This window comes from Talpa europaea (assembly GCF_964194135.1).
Source record: "Talpa europaea genome assembly, chromosome: 15".
In the NCBI taxonomy this organism is placed as follows: Eukaryota; Metazoa; Chordata; class Mammalia; order Eulipotyphla; family Talpidae; genus Talpa; species Talpa europaea.
This window is the reverse complement of record NC_140083.1, coordinates 10,107,114-10,122,704: the sequence shown is the minus strand read 5'-3', so window position 1 is coordinate 10,122,704 and position 15,591 is coordinate 10,107,114. Positions and strand designations below refer to the sequence as shown.

The window sequence follows — 15,591 nt, the reverse complement described above, 5'->3', positions numbered from 1 at the left end:
AGATAGTACACATGCGAAAAGTGCCTGAGAATGTTTGTTTTCTTCTTCCTAATCAAAATTTCTGTTTCAGGTTCTTCAGCTCAGGCTGTGGCTGCCAGTGCCAGATGGCACTGTTTCTGAGAAAAGAGCTAGCTTTTGCTTAGAAGTAATACCCACAAACAATGCCAAATTAGCATAAGCAAATGTCAGTGAGTTAACACAAAGCCAACACTCTTTCTATCTTTTCTTTCCTTCCTAGGCCATGGGTGTTGAGAGTGACCAGGAAATTGTGCAGATGATTGGAACAGAGGAGCACGTGATGGCAGCGTTTGGGCCCAGTTTGGAGGAGTGCCAGAAAGCTCAGATTTTCACACAGATGCAGGTGTGTCTTTTCATGTTGTCCTTTGCTATGAAAGGGAATCAGAGATTTAATGCTGCTCATTGATAAAGCCTCAGATGCAATAACTTTTTGGCCTGCAGACTTGGGAGGGGCATTGGGGAGGTGAAAAGAGTGGTAGTGAAGCTTCTCTGACTCAGTTTTTTTAGGGACTGGAGAAAGGAGTCTGCCTGGACAATTGATCAGCCTGTGTATCTAACTTAGAAGGGTGATGTGTGGCCAAGAGGCTTTTGTTCTAATTTTATAGCAAATATAGGTTTTTGGTTTTTTTTCCATATTTGCCTGAGTAATAGCTATTTTTTTCAACTAGTGACTCTGAGGTAGAAGATTTTAATTTCATGCCATTCTCTTTAATATCCCTTTTTAGTTCCTACTTCCAGTTGCTTTCAGCATCCAATTGTATATGGTCTCTGTCCCTTTTCCTTTATTTCCAGTGTTACTTCAGCAAGGGAGGCCCCTCTACCCCTACAGAGCCTTCACAGATCTGCATAAACTCTCATGTTAAAACCTGAGAAACTTAGGACTAGACTCCAAGACGAAGATAAGAGCTGTGTGTGTGTATATGTGCCAAACATAATACAATTAATTGCTCTTCCCTTCCCACATGGTAGTGAGCTCCAGCAGCCATACTTGGGGTTTTTAGTCCCACATTTGTAAAGTGCTTTGCTGAGTATAAATTGATGGTGATGTCCTCATAGCCATCCTGGGAGGTAGGAATTTCCTTGCTTATCCATATGTACTTGGTCTCTTCTTTGAGTTTCTTAGAACAAGGTATTGAATTCCAGGCTGCTTTTTTTCTTGTCACCCAGGGTGTTTGCACAAATACATTTTCCCACTTAGATCTGATTGTATGTCTTCTGAGAGTCAAACAGATCTGAATATTTTCATAGACTAAACCATATGCTTAGGGAGGTAAGTTGTCACAGGCAAATATATATAACCCCCAAAACACAAATCAGTAGGGATTCTTCTTATCACCCCCTTCCTCTTTTACTGCAGTTAACCAATAATCACCTCTAGCTTTGGGAAAATTTGTTTGAATTTGAGAGATTCTGTTTTTGGTCTTTATTGAAAGTGTAATGGTTTCAGTGAACGTGAATTCTTGTTACAAACTGAAGTAATGTTGTCCAAGGGTTCCAAGGACATGAAGAGAAAACGTTAAGGAATAAATACCCAGGAATTGGCTCAATTTGAGGTGATATACCCCATCCTGCAAAGCTGTGTAATGCCTAGAGAGAGCAGCTTACCTCAATGACACCCCTGAGATCCATTATTCACTTTATTATATACTTCATCATGGGTCACATAACTCTGGCCTTGTAGAGCTGTTTGAACAAGGCTAATCCATGGGTCAGAAAAATCATTCGTTTCTCTTAATTAGGTACAGGCTGAAAGTTTCTGCTAATGGAATTAGAGGAGTTCAGTGAAAAGATGGAAATATACAGTTAGTTAACATAGAAAAGACAAGTGTTCCTAACATGAGAAAAATAAACAAAGTATAAGATTAAGGCATTGGGCCTCCCCAGTGGCACAGCGGTTGAGCACTGGGCTGCGAGGCTGCCCATGGCCTCTGCAGTGCTGGTTCAATCCCCGGCCGCCAGGCGAGGGTCCCACATGGTGCAGCAGACCTCTCCTGCCGCGCCCGCTGCTCCCCTGAGCAGTGTATCGTCAGTCTGCCTGTTCTGTTCCCCCTCTGGTTCTGGTGAATTCTCTCACCCTCCCGCGCTTCTGACTGTACCAAGTGCTTATATAAATAAATAAATCTTTTAAAAAAAAAAAAAAAGATTAAGGCATTGATTAATATTTGCAACTAATAAATGGTGCAGGGGGATAAGTAATCCTCCGTGATTATTTTATATTCTTCTAAATGCAAATATGGCAGGCAGATACACTTCATCTTATATAACAGAATTTTCAAAGACATGATACATTAGTGGATTGATAAAATCTGCATTTCATTTTGTTTTTAATGCCTGCCTATTTAGTCTTTCCTGCATCTCTTCTGCTCATGAAGACTTTTTGCGTATATTGGTCATGAACGTTTTATATCATCATTGCCAGTGGCACTGGTATATAGGGAAGAAATTATTATCTTTTTGGGAGGTTAGATACATCAGGGGTATTGTCTTGGCCTATTTATGAACAGATTGGGCTCCCGTCCCAATGCTCACACCGTGAAACCCTGGGAACATTACTAGGTATTCCAGGCAAAAGGCGACTTTCTGCTTTTTCAGAAGGCCTATAGGGCTCTCCTGGGTTTCTGTTTCTTCCTCAAAGAAGTGTAGGATCTCTAGCTTTTTTGCAAGGAAACCAGAAAACCAAAATTTATTGAGGACAGCTCAATTTATAGAGGACCTAACTGCCAGTCTATTTGCTGCTTACTGCTAGGTTATTGCAGCAGTATTTCCAGGGTCTCAGTTGATCTTATGCTCTAATGTCCTTTTAGCAGGGAAGATCTTAGGTTTCCCCTAGTCTGTTTTCACCTCCAGATTAATAAAATTTTTCTATTGGTTTGAGGTAGAGGTCAAGGTTAATTTTTCACTTTTTGGATATTTAGTTATTTCAGCACCATTTGTTGAAAAGACGTTCCCTTCACATTGAATTGCTTTAGCACTTCTGTCACAAGTCATTTGACCATAAAAGTGTGGGTATATTGCTGGATATTGTATTCTCTTCCATTGATTAGGTGTCTATTCTGCTTCTAGAAGTATCATATTGTCTTGATTATTGTAGTTTTATAGTTGAAATCAGATAATGAGGTTAATTACTCAACTTTTCTGTAAGATTATTTTAGCAGAATCTTCTGCATTTCTGTATAAATTTCAAAATCAGTGGATAAGCCTGACGGGATTATAATTAGCAATTATGATAAACTGAAGATAGCTTTTAGCAGTAAGTCACCTTAACATTATGAATCTTCCATTCCATGAAAATGACATAGCCCTCAACTTACCCAGGTTTTCTTTTCTCTCAGCAGTGTTGCGTAGCTTTCAGAATGGAGATCTTACATGGCATTATTATTATTATTATTATTATTATTTTTGAGGGGATAAAAGTACTTCCTGAAAATGTTAACTATGGACTATGGTTCCCTCTGGTGGGTGGGGGGGCTGACAGCTGCTTTATAAAATATATTTTATGATTATTTCACTCATCTATATTTTCTAAATTTCTTAAAATGATCATGCATCAATTTGATAGTAAGAAACTTAATTATAAAATAAAAAAGGAACCAGTATAATAGACACACGTAATGTTTTGTTATTGACGTGACAAAATTTGATTTTTGACCAGGTCCAGTGCATCTTTCTCTATAACCAACCAGCATTTTTGTCTTGTTTGCTTCTAGTGTTACACATATGGGTGGGTACTTAATACGTTCTCTCTGATGGTGTTATTCAAACATTATTATAATATGTTCTGTCTTTTATAGGCATTAAAATATATAGGGAACAAAGTAAGAAGGCAAAGGATGTGGGGTGGGGGACCAAAGAAAACCAAGATAGAAGAAGCAAGAGAGCTCCTGGCTTCTACCATCCTGACCCACGTTCCTGTGAGTAACATCTTTGCTGCTGTGAATAATGGTGATTGTGGGGTCTGTGCTTGTCTATTGAAGAATTTTGCATAGAGTTTACTTAAAGTCCAGTAACTTAAAGTCTAGTTCCTTAAGAAAGAGAATCCTAAAGAGAACTGACCAGCCCTGCTGCAAATAACCCTCCATTATCAATAGTTTGGTTGGACCCAGAGAAGATTCACTATAGTATCATTAGCAGCTGTTTATTCTCTTATGCTTTCTCTCTCAGTCTTAAATGATAGCTTTTGATATTCAGAATATATTAGTGACGCTACTTGAGGCCATGATTTTGATGGACAGAAATGGTATCTTAGCTGTTTTTAAATTAAAACAAGCTTATGGTATCTGAGCCATCTAGATGGGTGGGGAAAAGTTGGTGAAATAGATATAACACAACACTTACCATGTTTACAAGTACAAGTCTATGGCATTAACCACAGCTCAGTGTTGTGTGACCATGTTTAATTTACCACAGATATTTTAAAAGTAATCAGGTGACTTCGCCTCCTAGACCTGGAGTCAGGTTTGCATTGTCCCACCTCTTAATTTATAATGACAGTGCTCAGGTCCCGACAGATGAGATTTACTTACATTGTCATCCAGCTGGGTAACAGTCAGAAAGAGAGCTAGTGCATCCCCTGCCCTTGAACCAGCGCTTGGTGTGTACTCTTATTATGTGTCATTAAGCAGACTTAGACCATGTTGGCATGCGGGGTATAGGCAGGAGTCATCCCCTAGCTTCTTAGGGGATTTAATATATGCTTCTCTTTTTACGTTACGCAAGACTGTTAGTCAGGCTGTCTCATTAACCAAATAGTCTGCCTTGCAATGATCTCATTCAGGAGCTAATCATAAGAGTGGAAAGCTGAGGGATATGTGGAAGTGGAGAGTGAATTTCAGATTCAAAGTCCCTATTTTAAAACATCTTCCTGGCCACATAACGCAGGTCTCTGATTCTGCTCTTTACCTGCCCTCTATTTCTATGTGTCCTTGATCTGATTCACAGAATTAGAAAATTCTTCATGTTGATGCGGGGTCTGAACTAACTAAAACTCTTGGAGGATTGGAAAAGCAGTTTTAAACTCAAAGTCACTAGGTGGAGAGAGGAAATAACATGGGCCTTGGAGCTAGAGATTAACAGTGTACATCTTGATTTCTTATTTTGTAGCTTATTTACTTTGAGCAAACCTTAATATTTGTAAGCTTCAGTTTTCCTCATCTTTATAATGAAACATACTTCCTCACAAGGCTGTGATGATTCTGTGATGCTGGAAAGCCCGTGGTCTCCCACTCCCTGATGCAGCCATAAACTCTATTAAGTGCTTCACTTACCTTTGTCTGTAACTGTGGACAACTTTTCTTAAAAGACCCATAGCTGGCACTTAACTCACATTGATAAGCCGAACACTGGCACTTTCCCATGGTTGCCACAGGCCTGACTTACCATTTAAAAAGTTTGGTTACACATAATCCAGTGAAGAGTAAAGGCAGAGACTGGAGTCCCCTGAAGATTTGACTGGGCTGGACATCCAAGGTGGCTTGTCCATGCCCATCTCTGGCTCCTCTGGAGCCTCTCCCCAGGAGAGTGTCCTGGACTCAACGTGGTGCCACAGAGCTGAAAGAGGGAGTACAAATTGCCAGTTTAGAAGCTAACTCAAAGAGGAGGTGATGGACTCTACCTGTTAATGGAGTGGCTTGAAATAAATAGGAATTAATAGTGATCCTGTTGGAAGAAAAGCTACCACAGGTACTGAGTACAGAAAGTTGAAAAGTCGGGGCCCTCCCTGATGGCCTAGGGGGTAAATTTCAGATGATGGCACTCCAAGTCGGCCTGAGTTGGATCCCTGGTCAGGGAGCAACCCTCATGGGGCAGCAGACCTCTCTCCCCTGCTGCTTATTCCCTTTTCTGTTCCCCAGTCTGTCTCTGGCTTACACCCCAGTTCTTCTATGCAAAATAAATAAAAATCTCACAACAAGGAAATAATTCTTTTTTTTTTTTTTAAAGGAAAATTGAAAAGTCATTTCAGCTTCTAGGAAGTTTAGCCTAGTTGAGTTTCTTTGACTCGCAACAGTCATAACAATCCATTGTTTTATTTAAATACTGTAACATTGGTTTTTATTCATGGCACCATAAATTTTGTTCATTGTCTCAGAAATATCCTCTGATATCTGAATTATAGGTTAAAGAATTTAATTTCCGAGCCAAATGTATCTATACTGCAGTGATGGTGCGAAGAGTAATTCTGGCCCAAGGAGATAATAAAGTTGACGACAGAGACTATTATGGAAACAAGCGGCTGGAGCTGGCAGGACAGGTGATTGCATTATTTCATGTCACAGGTTTTTATATTCTTTAATAAAAATTAATTTGGTATTCATTTTAGATAGGCGGAAGAGACAAATGGACTGTTAGTTGCATATATTTGAAGTATAGACCTTTAACACATGATTTACTATTCTGTTTGACCTAAGAATATCATTAACTATGAAAACTATCTTAGTTCTTTAAATATGTTAATATAAGCTCTAATTTCAGCTCCTATTTTAATCTTGTAGCTGTTGTAGTGTGGAGGTCATTGTGGGGAGGGCCTGTTATTCCTGCAAGCACAGCAATAAACTAGAGGCTTATTTTATCCAGGATCTAGTCTTTTATGGCAACCACAGAGAATCTGGCTCAGTCTGCTGCAGCAAGCAGAGGCCCCTTCATTGTTGCAGTGGATTTGAAACTGTCTCTTGTTCATCTTTGTAAACTGAGCTTTTAATAACGATGTGCCCTATGTAGTAGACCCTCATCACATATTTGTTGAAGTATTGAATCAGTTAATTACAAATTCTAAAATATTTTACCATAAAACCCCTTTGAATACCGATACTCTTTCTTCATTTGCTGTCTTAGTCCGTAGCGGCGCCGTCTACCCACTTCTCCAAACTGCAGACTTCGGCATCAGCCCAGATTCCTGCTGTTCCTTTACTCTCCACATCAGATTAGTCACCAAGTCCTGCTTATTCCACTTGCTCTGCCTCTGACTTAGCCCCAGTGTAATTGCTTCAACATCAATATCCCTTATTAAGGAATCTCCCTGTTCTTAGCTTCACCTCAGCCCTATTCATTTCCTACCACAGTGCTACTGAAGTTAGTTTCAGGCACAGATACAATCTCGCTCCTGCGCTTGCTCCTTGGAAGACACAGGGCTGTGATTCCTTGTCTTTCAGCCTAGAATGAGACTGTGCCAGGTGCCGCGTCCACCTGCAGCCATTCTCCTGGCTATTTGTCTTACTAGATTAAGTATCTTCAGTTTTTTTAAAATGTTATGAATTTTTCAAAATAATATAGCAGTGAATTAAACATAAAATAGCAGGTGCATTTAAATAAAAAGAGTAATACACATTATAGAATAGCATAATAGTATAATAAAAAGAATTTAAATCATTACAAGAAAGTGTACAGTGAAAATGAGTCTTTCTCCTACCCGACCTCCCTTCCCTATTACCCAGTTCCCTACTTTCTATCTTCCTTCCATCTAGAATCTTGCCATGCATATACAAACATCTTTATTAACTGGCATTTTAAAGTTTTATTGTTGGAAACTAGTGGTTTGCAGATATCCTAGGCCCATGTGTGAATTTATGCTAAGTTTTATGGGTCTTCTTTGGGTTTTTTGTCAGGGACACGTTTGGAGTTAGATTTTTCAATTTTAGAAGAAATCATGTAAAGGAACAATTTGCCAGCATTAATAGCGATTTAAAACAAACATCTGTTTGTGTCTGCTGCTTGCCCATTGATGAAGAAAGCCCTCTTACTGAAGAGAGGATTTAATCAGTTAAATGTGTGCGTTGCTGCAAAGATGGACATACACATGCTTTTATGTATGTGCTTTTAAGTTATGAAAAATTTCATACATGCAAAACTATGTGTGTTTGTGTATTAACACTCACACTCACATGTCACAACTCAGGTGTGAACACGGCAGTATTGTGTTTAACTCCCCACCCCCCATACACCATATCTGATGCCCTGCTCATCTGACTGTTCTGGAAGCTCTGGCCAGGTGTCTGCCTTCTCACCTGCTGGAGAGTCATACCTACACGCACCTGAGCATTTACTGTGAGGTTGGGGGAAGCCCAGATTTATTTCTCAGAAGCTTCCCCAGCAGACATGAGCTTCAGACAAGGGTTTTAAGGTTTTTAAAGCGTTGATTTTTACTTGGAATCCTAATGTTAGACAGAAGTGGAGCTTCTCTGGGCCGAGATGGGGTGTAAGGGCTTGTTTCTCTGGCTGCTTGCCCTTCTCTCAAAACTCCCTGTGGAGTCCATAACTGCAGCATGCTCTGCAGAAAGAATTTGTGGCTCTTTAGCAGGACTTGCAGGATTCTTGATGATCTTGCCTCTGTACTGCTTTCCGGCTTCATCTCGGGCCAAGGCGAGCCACTTAACATCTTTCCAAACACAATGGGGTGCTTTTTCATCCTGCCATGTCTTCAGATTGTGCCTTCTACCTGAATGGCTCCTCCCTCATCTTCCTTCCACTCTCCACCTAATCAGGAGTTCCTCCCCATTATTCATTCTTTAAGTCACTCTCTGACACCATATGTGAACCCCAGGAGTATTTAGTGGCTTGGTCTTCCAAGTTCCAGTAGTACTTTGTCCACATCTTTTTTGCATTCTGAATTAGTATAGAGTTCTGTTACAGAGTTCTTTACCTCTAGGTTTCTTTCCCCTTGGACGTTAAGCTCATTGAGGCTAGGGGCTATTTATATTCATCTCTCTGTCCCTGATAAAGTTTTAGGCACCAGAACTACAGAGGTAAAGGAGACTCGATGAGGCATCTCCTCTCAGGAGTGTGTACTTAGGGAGGGAACACATGAGCAAGTAGACAGTAAATAATGTGATGCTATTAGGTGGTCAGTAAGTGTGTAAAGAAAACCCAAAACAGGCTGATGTTCAAGATAGAGTTGGGGTGTTGATGGGGGAAACGAGTGTGTCAGGACATTCAGGAAAGAGCACTTTGAACAGGTAATCATTTTAAACTGAATCTTCAGACTTTCCAGCTAAGATTGGATGAGGAGACGCCAGTCTCACCCAACCATGGGAATTGCTGTCTAGCAGGAAATCCGGGCAGGGTCAGACCTTCCCAGGCAGTTCCGGCAGAAGGGTCTCTGTGACTGTAGTGGGTAAGGCATGGGGTCAGTGAGAGGTGATGCGGGACAACTGACATAGAAGGGGTTTGGATTTGATTTCACACATAGTGGAAAGTCACTAGGGAGCTTCAGTCTGGGGGACAACCATCTCATTACCACTTTAGACAGATCTGCTTTGGAGACGAGCTGTCCAGGAATGAATGGGGTAGGAGCCTCGGCCAGTCTTCCAGGTGATAGCAGCAGATATTACCACCACTGAAATTTAAAACTAGAATTAAAAAGTGACAGCAATTAGGAAAAAGATATTGTCTGGACTATGAGGACGCCACTGTCTGGTTAATGGCCGATGTTGCAGCAGGTGGGTCTTTGGCCATCCTCAGATTGGCCACTGTGAAGGGGGTTGGGGGATGCCCCCGTCTCCATTAACCCAAATTTTTATTACTTTCCACTTGGAAAAAATCGTGCTGTTAAATGACTCCATTAAAAATTGTTGGTTGTTCAGAGGAATAAGGAATGGAGAGACTATCCTGTTGCTTAAAAAATTAGAATTAAAAAGAGGGTTCCCATGTGTATGAAAACATCGCTTTATAAACAATGTAAAGACATAAAAGGTATTGTGTTGGCGAAAATGTGTATAAACAATAGCTGCTAATTTCACATCCCCTGGGATGCGGGCGCATAAACGGCTTCAGCTCTAGATAACAGCTGTAGCCACAGCCAGGCGGGTTCGTGGCTCTTTCCCTCGTCTTGCTGCCACCAGGGGGCTGGCAGGCCAGCCGCCAGCAGAGGTGTTAGCAAAACCCACTGATTTCAGGCTTAATCTTTTCACCTACCTTTTCTTTTTCTGTAATGTGTTCATTATTTGCTGAGCATTACTCTATTCTTTGTCTGCAATTTTTTTGTTTCTAATGCAGCTTGCTTTGTGTGGGGGAGATAGGGAACGGCACCAAAATCCGGCACCCTGGAAAGCCAGGGATTTCCACCCTGTGACAAAAGAATGCCGTCTTGACTTCAGAGATTGCCTAATCCCAGCTGTTCTGATAATGTAATTAAGGCTGCCTAATGTCTTTAATTTTGCAACCAGTTTGTGTGAAAAGGAGAGTTTGGCACTCTGAAGGCTTAAACACTAAATAGCAATCTCAAGGCACCTAATTAGAATTCTCTGACATTAAGCTAATTGGTGAAACTGTATTTCAGCAGCTTAACTTCTTTATTAATTTTTTTTAGCATTTTCATTGAAAATCAATTGATGAGCTGTCAGCATTTTTCCCTTAAACATAACTTGCTCTTCGGTGCTCCTGCCTGGCGGGGCCGTGAGGCCTCCTCGTACCAGCAGTGAACGGTCGTGAGCATTATCGTCAGCACGCCATCCCTTTTCATCATTTCACTCTTGACCTAAATAATGTGGTTTATTGTGTGACTTTGCCTTGTAGTTTCTCACTGCTCTGTGAACTGGAGAACATTATTTCTCTTAAATTGAAAATTTAGGGGCGGAGAAATTTACTGAGGAGGCAGTGTTTCCGCCCAGTGCGCTCCCGCCCAGTGTGTGCGTTGTGGCCCAGCGCTTTCTTGTGTTTGTGTCCGGGAGCTGACACCAAATTCAGCTGGGAGCCAAAAAAACTTTGTCATAATTTGAGACACAAAAGTCTAAGTGTAAGAGACTAATTAAAATAGGGCAGAGCTTTTGTGGTGTAGGTTAAGGGCCTTCGCTTCTGTTCAGGATGCTTATTCAAGTTCCTTTTGCCAGTTTCCACAGGAAGTTGCTGAAATGGGCTGCTTCATCCCTCCCTCCCCTCTGCACCTGCTTCCATTCCCATGTTCTTTCTTTCCGCGAGTGAAACTGCTGAGTCTGAGTGGAAGAAAGGATTAAGCTCTCAGAGGAGGAAGTTTTCTTTATAAAACACTTCTGACATGGTAGATTCAAGGCCAAGATCCTGACTTTGCTCTCTGCAGCATTGATGTGAGCAGAAAAGTGGAAGGATGTGTCTACCATAGAGGGAGGAGCATACAGTCTAATTATACTTAGGACATTCTTTCATCAATCGTCACTAGAGGAGAAGACTTGTTTGCTTTAAATATCTTTTTTCATTATGAGTCAAAAAATGACCTGTGGTTTGGAAACATTCAAAAAATATAGTCAAGATGGCACTCAGAAAATCTTTAACATAGAAGATTTCACTGAATCTCAGAATTCCTCTTTAAGTAAATAATTGGAGTATATATAATGCCCGTACCCCTCCAATACTGCTTCAATAGTATGTTACGTAGAGTACAAAGGCATCTGGGGGTTTTCCCCCCTCTGTAAAGGAAAACAGAATGCTATAAGTGAAAAAACTAATATGATTAATTTTGCAAGGGGATTTAAGTATTGAAACATCTGTTGTATTTAGTTACTGAAGAAGTATGCTAGTTATTTACTTTGTAGTAAATCACCTACTCAGATTTGCAAACTTTATATAGTGTTGTGTTGTTTTTTTTTTTTTTAAAGATTTATTTATTTTTATTTATACAAGAACCGGGGCACAGGCCAGACACGCGGGAGGGTGAGAGGATTCACCAGAGACAGAGGGGGGAACAGAACAGGCAGACTGACGAAACACACTGCTGAGGGGAGCAGCGGGCGAGACAGGAGAGGTCTGCTGTGCTATGTGGGACCCTCGTCTGCCGGCCGGGATCAAACCAGCACTCCAGAGGCTGCGGACAGCTTCACAGTGCTGCGCTCAACCGCCTACGCCACCAGGGGAGGCCCAGTGTTGTGGTTTTCTGATGTTGTATTGCATGTTGTCCAAAAACAGTAGCTCAAGCAATAACCATTTCATTATCACTCACAATTTTGTGGGTCAGAAATTCAGGAAGGACTTGACCGCTTGATTCTTTTGTTACACATGGTGTTGATCGAGGTTAGATGGTGGCATTCTGCTGGAGGTTGGTGGGAGGGTGGAAGGCTGGGCTCAGTTGGGCCTTGACCTCCCCAGTGCTGTGGTGTCAGAGTGGGCCAGGACTTGAGTATTTCCCATGAACAAGACAGAAGCTGTGTGGCCTTAATGTCCTAGGCTTGAAAGTCACAGCTTCACTTACTTTTACTTTGTGAACAAAACATCATAGCCTCTCCCAGATTTGATTTGGGGCATCTGGAAATGTGGGTCACAGCATTCAGTGTGTCATTCGGGTCAGCAGAGATTTATATACCTAATTTGGGCATTTTCTCCTGCTTCGTTCCTTCTGGAGAATTTCCCCTCACTCTCTAGCTACTGTGGTAGGACATGTCCTTTTCTTCTGACTCTTTAATCCACTAAACTGTAGCTCTCTCTCCAAGTTTTAGCTCCCCAGTTATCTTGGACTCAGTTACCAGTATGTCCTACCGTTAGTTGAAAAGCCGTAAGAACAGGAGATGCACCCAATGCTGTTGATTACGATTTTTTGGCTTTCCTCCATTTTCTGCCTGCTGTTGGACACTCTCCAGTGCTTTAAATAGTTTTAATGTTTTGTCTAGGGTTTGCAATTACTATTGACAGGCAAGTTCATCTGATAGGAGCTACTTCACCAGTTCTGGAAACAAACCCTCCTGTCTGTTTCTGTGACTTGCTATTCTGTGCCATTGGTTGGGCTAACTTGGTTGCGCTATTCTAGATATGTCACCATGATTTATTATTATTTAAGCTTTATTGTTTAAGTTTTAATATTAAAAAGTTACATACTTTAAAAAATGAGGCAATATCAGTAAGTGTTTCTACCAACTTACATGTTTACCAATCATGTAGGAAAGTCCAAATGGCACCACACATTTGGTGTTGTCAGGCTATAATGGTAATTCTCCCCCACCCACACATACATTGTTTTGGTTTTAATGTCTCTATCTGTAAAGTTAAAGGTTAGTCACTGGTCAGTGAAGTCTGAGAGTCTAGGAGTGGCTGGTCTAAATTAAATGTCTTTGAATGCAGGGACTATGTTAACATCTTTGTTCTTATTCCCAACACCTAGCATAGTGGTGAGCACATAGAAATTGTGGACATATCACACTGAATCTCATAAAATATTTTAGGCAGTTTTTCCATCTTTTTTTTAACAGTTTAATAAAAGATGTAAAGTTTATTAGATAAGCTAATACTATATTTTAAAAGTTCACCATATGCTTTTTTATTTTTAGCTTTTATCTCTTCTTTTTGAAGATTTGTTCAAAAAATTTAATTCCGAAATGAAAAAGATTGCAGATCAGGTGATTCCTAAGCAAAGAGCCGCCCAGTTTGATGTCGTGAAGCACATGCGTCAGGACCAGATCACCAATGGCATGGTGAACGCCATTTCTACTGTGAGTCCCTGCTCTCCCTGAGCTCTCCTGATTAAGTGTAAACCAATGGGATGGAAACTTAGAGCACTTTGAGAATCTAGGTGAAATATTCATGTATGTATGCACGTATTTAGAGAATGCTTACAAATGACAGATTTTCTGTTTTGAAAAAGAGAGTCTACAGTTGAAATGTTATCAGGGCAATTTTGTCACTCTGATACAGGGTGGCAAGGGGCAATAAAACTGGCCAAGGACAGTGCCCAGACAGTTTACCAGTCACTGTCTGAGTTCTTCACCCGCACGTGCAATTAATTGCAAGGCTACTCAGGTTCAGAGAACAACAACAATAGGATTGACTTAACAAACCAGGGAAAAACAAAGAGTTACTGAGGCCAAAATGACCATTTACCGCACCCGAAGCAGTGTCCAGTGTTTTAAAGTCCTAAACACAAATGTTCCCAAGATGGTGTCTTCCTGCCACTGAGGACAATGGAACTCCATCCTGAACAAAGGCCATGCTCCCAAGATGGCATCTTCCCACCAGTGAGGGCCTAGAGCATGTGGCAGCCTGACTATACGCCAGGATCCAACTCATGAAGACAGGAGAAGACACAACAGGAGATGCTCCTGGAGCTGTTGAGATGCCCCAGTGCAGCACCAGACAAGTGACACTCAAGACAGCAGCTGCAGCAGCCCAATGACCCGACAAACGGCCCCACTCACACAGCTCAGCGAGGCGCCCAGGTCTGGGTCTTTGCCTTCCCTGTCCGGCTGTAATAGCAGCAAAACTGGGAACAGTTTCGGTTGCTTGGCTACTTGCAAAGCCTCCAAACTTTTCTGAGGTTGGCTGCTGAAAGCCTCTCCACATCCTTCAGAGGCCCACAACAGCCTTCTGGAAGATCAGTGCGGTAGGGGCAGAAATCACTGACCCTGGAATTGGTGAAGATCTGAAAATGCTGAAATCCCGAACACTAAATGCTGGAGGCTCCTTCTGCTGTCCCTTATATTTCTTACCATAGTCTCCATTCCCACCTGGGGCTATCCATCCTCATCAGCACCCCCTCCAGGGGGTGCCACCTATAACAGTCTTTGGCTTTAGCCACCGGTTACATCTCTCTGACTTAATTGCCAAAATGCAGTTATATGACGCAACATAGATGCTTTCACGCAGACACGCAGAGGAAAAACAATTCAATGTAACCGTTAGTAGCCATTCTTTTCACGGCGACTTCCCTCCATTTTTTTCCTGTGATAAACGACACATTGCAGGCAGGTTTATTAATTGACAATTTTTGTCAAAAACAATACAAAATATTTCATTGTAGGTTTATAGGCCTCAAAGGGCTATCAGCTGTTCCTCATGTGAGTGATATATTCAGGCCTCAGCAGCTGCTGTGTATTCAGGCCCTCTGGCTGTTCACAAAGGGTTATCAGATAGGTTTTTTTTCTCCCTTTCTTAAAACATAACAACTGTAGGTCTATCTGATGAAGTCTGGTTCGCATTTTGTTTGCCAGACATAAAATTAGTTTTATGGATGGGATTTTGCCCCAACAAAAGAATAGTAGAGTGTAACACATGGATCCCCTTAACAATGAAAGAAGGGGAGGCAGACACTGCAGTACTAGGGGTGGTCAGCGCAAGCATCCCTTGCAGTGGCACCTACACCTGCGCTGGAGGCACACCAGCCCTGTGCCTGTCTGGGCCCGGTGGACTCTCGTGGGCCAGACTTGTCTGAAAACAGATCCCTGGCTGTTTGAAAAGATGCTTCCAAAGAGTATTTAAACACACTTGTTAAACTTGCTTTTCTTTGCTTTCTGATCCATGATTTTCAGTTCATAATAGGTCTTCTGAGTAGTTTTTTCACCCGTGACTGACTCCCACTTTCTCTCCCAGAGAAGACTGCTTTCTAGAAGTATCAGCAGTAGACCTTGTTGCTGGTGTAGCCCAGTCTGTAGGCAACAGAAAAGATAAACTTCTCATCCTCTGTGAGTGTGGCCATTCGGAGAAATTTCCAACACATGCATTTGCTGAGAGGAGAGGTTTTAGACCCCTCCTCTTTTTTCTCTCCCTGTAGTGAGAAATACAAGAAATACCTCCCTGTGCAGAATATGAGAACAAATCCTCCTGCTAGACATCTTGGCTTCCCTCTCCATCTTCTTCCTGTTTGCCAGCAGCTGCTGCCTTCATTTAGCTCCCTGGTGAATATTTCTTAAA

At 41.6% G+C, this 15,591-nt stretch overlaps 1 protein-coding gene across 1 annotated transcript in view; it reads left to right on the top strand.

Annotated features, from left to right (window-relative positions):
* Positions 1-15,591, top strand: part of POLR3B (RNA polymerase III subunit B) — a gene marked incomplete at both ends in the record, with an annotated part of 85,254 nt that overhangs the window by 18,776 nt on the left and 50,887 nt on the right. Inside the window, 4 exons of the mRNA XM_084254639.1 lie at positions 239-361; positions 3,810-3,929; positions 6,131-6,265; positions 13,236-13,397. Coding sequence (XP_084110765.1) covers positions 239-361; positions 3,810-3,929; positions 6,131-6,265; positions 13,236-13,397 — 540 coding nt within the window. The remainder of the gene's footprint in view (positions 1-238; positions 362-3,809; positions 3,930-6,130; positions 6,266-13,235; positions 13,398-15,591) is intronic.